The sequence below is a fragment of the Centruroides sculpturatus genome, unplaced genomic scaffold (genome assembly GCF_000671375.1).
Source record: "Centruroides sculpturatus isolate CEXI.00-Female unplaced genomic scaffold, Cexi_2.0 scaffold2129, whole genome shotgun sequence".
Lineage (NCBI taxonomy): Eukaryota > Metazoa > Arthropoda > Arachnida > Scorpiones > Buthidae > Centruroides > Centruroides sculpturatus.
In genome coordinates, this window is record NW_019386226.1 from 57,000 (window position 1) to 65,096 (window position 8,097).

An 8,097-nucleotide genomic window follows, 5' to 3' on the forward strand; every position below is an offset into this window, starting at 1 on the left:
TTAACATTTGTAATTTATTGTTGGGGCTGTATATCGAGGTCTGCATTTTACTAGTCTATATACTGTGTATATATATGTATATTAATATATATATATATATATAATATAATATATATATACTGTATATATCGTACATAGCGATTATATACCGTATACGAAAATTGATGTTACAATGAAAACGTCGTAAAGCTGTCGCATCTACAGTAAAATACACGAAAAAGTGGCAAAACTAAAGTTGATGACAAACCAAATTAACGACCTGTGCGTTGACAGAATATTCCCCTTACTTCAGAACACCGCAAGCAACTTTTGGAACTTTGTTCTCTTGACTTGATGAAGCGACGTCCTATAAAGTCTTTATCACAATCCGAATTTTTGTTAGTAGCTGGATTTCTTTCCACTTCCTCCTCCGAAGCCACCTTTGTAGCCACCGGCACCACCACCTCCGAATCCTCCACCGCCGTATCCACCTTGACCTCCGGCACCACCGCCACCGAATCCTCCTCCTCCGTAGCCACCACCTCCACGTCCTCCGGCTCCTCCACCACCATAACCGCCTGCTCCACCTCCACGTCCTCCGGCTCCACCGCCACCGTAACCTCCAGCTCCACCACCTCCGTAGCCACCAGCTCCGGATCCTGCTCCTCCATATCCGCCTGCTCCTCCACCTGAATATTTATCTTGGATTCCTGCTGGAGGTGGCTCGACAATAAATGTAGCATCTGCTGGGCTTTTATCTCCCACTCCTGGTTCGTTAGTTTTCACTGTTGCCGTAAAACCATTAGCATCTGCACGGTATTCAACATGCCTGTAGACACCATTTGCATCAGTGTAGCCATATGATCCTTTAACGGCTCCGGATTCATCGCCTTGTTCTTGACGGTAATGAGTGTTTCCAAATTCATCTTTAACGTCGTAACCGAACTGGTAAGGTTGGGGTGGAAACTGAAATTAAAAATATTTAAGATTCTAAAGGATACTAAAGAAATCGTCACTTATATGATTGCGAAATTAATAAACTTACATCGTCACCTCCGCCTCTTCCTCCTCCATATCCTCCAGCACCACCACCTCCGTATCCTCCAGCACCACCACCTCCGAATCCTCCAGCTCCTCCGCCTCCGTATCCTCCGGCACCACCGCCTCTACCACCTCCTCCGTATCCTCCAGCTCCACCGCCGCCGCCACCTCTTCCTCCTCCACCGTAACCTCCTTGTCCGCCACCGAATCCAGTGGCTTGTCCGCCACCACTGTAACCTCCCTGGCCACCAAAGCTTCCTCTTCCTCCACCACCATATCCTCCGGCACCACCTCCTCCGCCTCCGCCTCTTTTACCACCTCCAGAATAGCCACCTGGGCCACCACCACCACCAAAGCCTCCACCTCCTCTACCGCCTCCGTATCCCCCTCCTCCGCCGGGTCCACCTGCATCGATCCAAGTAGGGAGGACGAGGAGAACGATAACAGCGAATACCTGAAAAATATTTTAAAAAAAATAAAACTAAAGATTGTTATTATGAACAAAACTATTCCAAAAACAAAATTTCGAAGTAAGAAACACCCGTGGAAAAATTTTTAAAACTCGAAGAATATTTTTCATAGACTGAATATATTTTGCAACTGGAGCATTTACTTACCTTTAACATTTTCTACAGTAAGGTTTGAAACGAGTGATGTGTCCGAAGTGATCGGACCCACTATATATACCAGAGGTGGCCAGTAAGAGGCCAGATCTCTCCAATGGTGTCATCTTTTCACTTTAGCCTGCAGCGTGGCGAACCTGGTGTCCTGAGGAAATCGTGCCAACAGGGGGGTTTCAATCAGGGAGGATGAGCCGTGACGTCAGCAGCACGTTCACTTTAGGCCACCGGTATCAACCTCAAGGATAGGATGATAATTTTTTCCTTCCTGAACTAAAACTAGGTCTTAGAAATGGAAAAAAGGATGCACTTTCTTCTGATAGGCTGGACGTTCCTGAAGTCTTAGACGGCATCGTGATGAAGTATTCGTGACGACATTAACCGTGACAAATCGTAATTCGTTTTTCTCTGATATCACGCTATAAGAATTGAATATTAGGACCACATTTTTTTCCAATTCATCGTTTACAGCGGCGATTGTGAAATTTTGAAAAAATTATAACGCTTCAGGGTATAGAGGCGATCTCTCATTGAAAACGATTATTGTTGATATTACTAACTGACGATATGACCCGTTTTGCACTACAAATTGCAAAACGTTTTATTTATTGAAAAACAAAAACAAAATAAAAGAAAAATACTCGAAACCAGTTATAACAAAATTCGCTTTTACATCTCTTCCCTTTTTCCTCATCCACTCCAATCATATACAGTTAAGGACATAATTAGATCCGGATGCATTTCTCTCTTAAATTACTTAAAGAAGACTAATGTATAAATTGTTTTAAAAATAATTTATATAAAAAATGTTTAAATCTATTTTTAAAAAAGAATTCAAACAAAACTTTGAAATAATTCAAGTCAATTCTTTTGTAGCTCTTGTAAAAGTCAACATGTTTTTATTTTCCTCAACCTTGAGATGTATTTAATTCAAAATTTTTTTGATGAATAAATCAAAAATTTAGGACATATATGAATCGATTTTGTTCCTTTCCATTTTCCTTAACCAAAATAGAACAATTAAGGTCAAATTTTTTATTATATTATTGAACAGATAACTCTTAACATCATCGATTACTAATGACTCTATGAACCTTCGTACGGTAACAAAGGATCAAGCAAATGTCCTCTACTGGGTCAGAAAAATGGGCATTCCAGTTACACATTACTGAATCGTAGACAAAGAAAGTGAATCTTTTCTAGTTAAGCGATTAAGTTTATTCGAGATGCAATCTGATTGTCATAAACAACCAACTTCACCATAAGTCGACACATTACTACCATCAAAGGAATCTAGGACGTGTACTGACGGAACTGAAGAAGAAGCACTTACGATTGTCTTCATCTATAATCCCATTTTTTCTACTTGTAATTTATCAATAAACTTATAAATCGTCGTGGCACTGCATTATAAGAAGGGCGTGAGATTTGCATCACCATTTTCTGACCTTGTTGTGCCCTCTCTCCACATAATTACTCTATTAGATATTTATATATAATTTTTAATTGTTCGGAAACAATAGAAAGGTTTTCAAGAAACGTTTCTAGAAACATGACAGGAAAATTTGTTGCGGAACACAAACGTGTTTACTGTGTTACTGAATTACAATTTGCATTGTGTTGGACTATGCACAAGTGTGCAACTAATCCTTTTCTCTCGCTTATTTATTTACAATATTTATAAGTTAAAAGAAAAACACTTAAAAAAATTCGAAATAAATTCGTTAGTTTCAGCAGTATGTCTGTATGTCTGTCTGTTGTCTGTCCATGTTCTAGAAAATTGTTGAAAATATATACAAATACACGTTTATAAAAATTTTACACAAATGAATGAAAAATCTTAGAAAACTTTATGAATTTAAAGCATATTTAAATTTTTTTTCCAATACTTTGCTTTTTTGGGGGGATTTTAAGACGTACAAAGCATCATCTGATGCTCTTCAACACACAATGTGTGTTGCATTTTTTAACACTACGATTGAGAAAAATGATACGACTTCCCTTTTTCTTGTGAAGACCTTAAAATATATAGGCCTAAATAAAATATTTTTCATCATTTAATAAAGAAAAAAAATTTTAAATAGACTTTTAGAGGCTCTAACTTATAAGAGGCCCTTCCATTTCGGTAATTAATAATGAATTTATTGGCGTAAGGCCCTAACACATAAACTTGTTTAGCTTATGTCTAGTCATGCATAAAATACTAAATTTTCAGCCCAGCTATATTTGACGGCACATAAAAAGGTCCTCCGGATCTATAGATAGGAAAAATATACTGTACATTATAGAAAATGTGACAAATAAGCCGGATTTTTATAGCTAAAAAATCCTAAAAAAGCCATAAAATAATTTTTATAAATTAAAATTTTTAGCTTTTATAAGTGCTACAAACATATTTATTCATTTTATACAATTTAGAAAGCATTTTATGGCCTTATTTTACGGAAAAAAATTGGGATCTTAATTGATTTAAAGACATGGTATATATTTTAGGGGGGTTACAATTATTAATTGTTAATCTGTTACAAGTCTTTTGTGTTCAAAAAGTACACACNATTCATTTTATACAATTTAGAAAGCATTTTATGGCCTTATTTTACGGAAAAAAATTGGGATCTTAATTGATTTAAAGACATGGTATATATTTTAGGGGGGTTACAATTATTAATTGTTAATCTGTTACAAGTCTTTTGTGTTCAAAAAGTACACACAAACAGAAAAAAAAAATATTTATCCTAATTTTCTAGACAGGTGACAGACGTATAGAGCACTTAAACGAAGATGCTCCTTATGGCCCAATTTTACTCTATTGTTCGATCATTTCCGTTTAATCAGTTCATATATCTTCAATGGGGAAAACCTCATTGCTTCAAGACCACTTTGTCCACCACGTTTAAGGTATTTCTATCGTATTGTATAGATAATTATCATCTAGACTTATTTACCTTTATGAAAATTAAATTTACATATATAATTATAGCAAATCGTGACGATACAGCAACAAACAAATCAAGGAATCACCTTGACTTACATACGATCTCATCGTTAGAACTAATTCTTTAATATTAAACTTCGGGCAATGAGTTTTTTCATACAAAATCATGATTTAGTATACTTAAAGTTCGTATTTCTTTAGCTATTTGCATAGAATCATCATTATCATCATCATTATCATCATATATATCCTACAACTAACTTGAAAAACATATAAAAACTGAACGAGTTCAGACTTCAAGCATATATATACTTAAACATTAACAATTTCTTAAGAAACAGTTACTCTAAATGGTATTGCCCCTAATAAATGTACCAGGTCATACACACCCAAAATATTTTTTTAAGAAAAAAAAGTAGACTAACAACACGTCCCACTTAAATCTTTTCTACTTTTACTAGTTACAGAATTTAACTTTATACAGTTTACACTATTTTGTATTAACTTTTAACGTTTCTAAACTCTAGAACAGGCCGTAATTTATTAAGAAGATGAAGAAATTTCGCATTCTCCTCCATTATCCATTTGTTTATAATTACGAAACTAGGCCATTCTCATATATATCATCGCGTTATTGTTACTATGTATTGTTACACTTTGTCTTCTTTAACGAGACACTCTCGTTTTCTTTGTAATTAGACAGCTAAAAAATAAAGTTGCATTGCCAGAAGCTAGCTTATATCTGTATTTTTTATATTTTAAAATGTTTTTTTAACGTCTTATCTCCTTCAAAATGTGGGTGTGATGGTCAAGTACGTTGGAATCTATGACAAATTAAAAATACAGTAAGTTGCAAGTGGAGCATAACGTTCGATATTTGCATTATTATCAAAGCAGGTATCTATGAGGTTAAAGTATAACGCCTTTGTACTATAACCGGTAGTTTTAAATAATATTATACAAGTTATATAGATTTTTATAGAATATTTTCCCGTATATAATGTAATATTTCATTTATATACAGTCGATTTTCTAAACGTGTTTATCTTCGATCTCAGGTCAATGTTTTTGATGTATTTTTCCTATAAATAACTTGAAAACTACCATCACTTTTAGCTTGTTTTGAAAAATATTTACCGTTTAAAATTTATCTTAAACGTTATAAACGGGACGAACTCAATGCATTATATAAATAGTAGAAAAAACGAAAATATTTGATGAATTTTATAACTATATTTAGAATTTCGTGTTAATTATATTAAGGAAGAAAAAATAGATAAGGAAACATAATAAATTATTCAAGAAATTCAAGAAAAAAAATAAAGAAAAATTCTTCGGTGCCATCTTTCCTTGTGATGCTTATAAAGAAGGCATTGGGTGTCAACTAGCAAGTTTTCACTTCCTACTTTCTAGAATATAAGTTACTTCTTATACAATTGATTAAGGAAAATGTCAAAAGAATTTTCAGAGAAAGAAGCTGAAAAACTACTATAATAATATATATACTAAAACAGGTTTAATAATGGGAAAACAATGAGTGAAGATTAAATAAGAACAATTTGTAGAATATCGTGACCTCCAGTGATGATAAACGGAAGAGAAGCTCGTAGGGATGTCATGTCCAATGACCCACAGCCATGAAGTAAAGCACGCGATGTTTGATGTATGACCTACAGCCTTAGGATCTCACAATCTAGAACCATAATGCCACACCCTGAAAGAGAAAGTGTCCTGGTATGGTTCCACTATTTGTATCAGGCACACCTTCACGCTGCGCCCTGTCTAATGCTGTTTTTGTTTTTTGTTTTTTTTTCTTTAATCTTGAATGGAATTTGAAGAGATAGACGAACTTTATTGATTTTTTAACATCCATTTTACTCTTAATATACTTTTTAAAGGTAGTGCCGTAACGCGAGTGAGTGCCATCTTTATGATGGCACTTGTGCCAACTTCGTGTTGCAGAGCTTCAGACAAATTTATTTAAAATATATTTAGGCAATTTTATTCATATAAAATCTTGTTCTCATTTCATATTTTCTAGATATAATTGTGTAAAGCACAAAGAAATGTCATCTTCCTTGCTTAAGAATAGTATTTACATAGTTATAAGATGTACGGTTGCGTATCATGTTTATCTGATAAGATTATCAGAGATAAAACAGTTTAATAGGATTATTCTGAGTTAAAATAATAAATTTCGCCATTATTTTTGAATTTTTTTTAGAAGAGTACCCGAGTTTATTCTTACGAGAATTCATTAATTTAAATAAAAAATAAAAGTACTTTTTTAAAATTAAAATTATTTATTTTATATATACTTTTTACAATTAATTACACGTTAGTTACATTAAAACGTAATTTTTCATTATTATTATTTTATTCCCAAACATTTTTCATGTATAAAAATCCCATAGAATATAATTTATCTCGTTGGGCTTTAGGAGTAGAAATGAGCCCTTCTCCAGAATTACGGATTTGTGAAAGAATGCCGGATAATACATTATTCTTCCTTATAGGATTTCTTTCTCTATAGTCATCTGCATCTCGAGGAGGAAGATAATTGGAAGAATCTGATGGAGGAGGAGGCAAATCGTCTTCAAGGGGAGGAGGCGGCAGCTCTTCCGGAGGAGGAGGAGGAGGAGCTGCTTTTCGAGGATGTAGTCTAGATCCGTATGTATACTTAGGAGGATTTGGATCGATCGAATCTTCAGGAGGTGGCAGAGGTTTAGATCTATAGGAGCTATAACGCGGCGGAGGTATATATTTAGATCTGTATGAAGGATATCTTGGAGGATGTGGAGGTGGAGGTGGTGGAAGATCTTCCGTTGGAGGAGGGTCGGATTCTATTGGTCGGGGAGGACGATTTAGCTTGCTTTTTGCCGGATAATACTTTTTTACGGGGGGAAGAGGGTCCGTTTCTACAATATCGGAAGGTAATTTAGAAGAATCATCAGCAGCAGCATCCAAGTTACGGTGATGCTGTCTAACAGAAATCACTCCTTTATCAGTTTCTACGCTGTAGTTTATTTTATAATTACCGTTGTCCTGCAATACGCGTAAAGAATCATAAACCGCACTTAAAAACGCAAAAATGTAAAGATTTAAAAATTCTTACATCTTTATAAAGTTCCGCTTGTTGAGGTGGCGGTAGAGCATCGGTTAATAGAAAGAGCACCAGGCAAATGGCAACCTAATTAAAGAAAGTATTACATATGAAAAATTATATAACTGTTTAAAGAAAGCAAACGAACGCGTTTGTATCGTCGATTACCTTACACCTCATGACTAAACCTTATCTGGACAAACCAACTAAATTTCGTAAGGTTACTTTTATAATATAGTTTTTGACCCGGTTTCGGGACAAAGGGAGTAAATCACACGCCCTTGTGTGGGGTACAAAAAATGGGGAACGATCAAACGTGATTGAACCAATTGAAAATTGACGTAGTTACCATATCAACTTCTTACATAACAGAAAGATCATTTACGTACACATTATCCTGGAAAGATATATTGACCAGT

General features: G+C 34.8%; 1 protein-coding gene across 1 annotated transcript in view; it reads right to left on the minus strand.

The window, feature by feature from the left end:
• Positions 1–7,858, minus strand: part of LOC111614166 (spidroin-1-like) — an 18,785-nt gene extending 10,927 nt beyond the window's left edge. Inside the window, exons 1-5 of the mRNA XM_023355544.1 lie at positions 7,847–7,858; positions 7,691–7,765; positions 7,075–7,620; positions 1,064–1,474; positions 420–945 (exon numbers count right to left, since the gene is read on the minus strand). Coding sequence (XP_023211312.1) covers positions 420–945; positions 1,064–1,474; positions 7,075–7,620; positions 7,691–7,765; positions 7,847–7,858 — 1,570 coding nt within the window. The remainder of the gene's footprint in view (positions 1–419; positions 946–1,063; positions 1,475–7,074; positions 7,621–7,690; positions 7,766–7,846) is intronic.
• Positions 7,859–8,097: the final 239 nt, after the last annotated feature.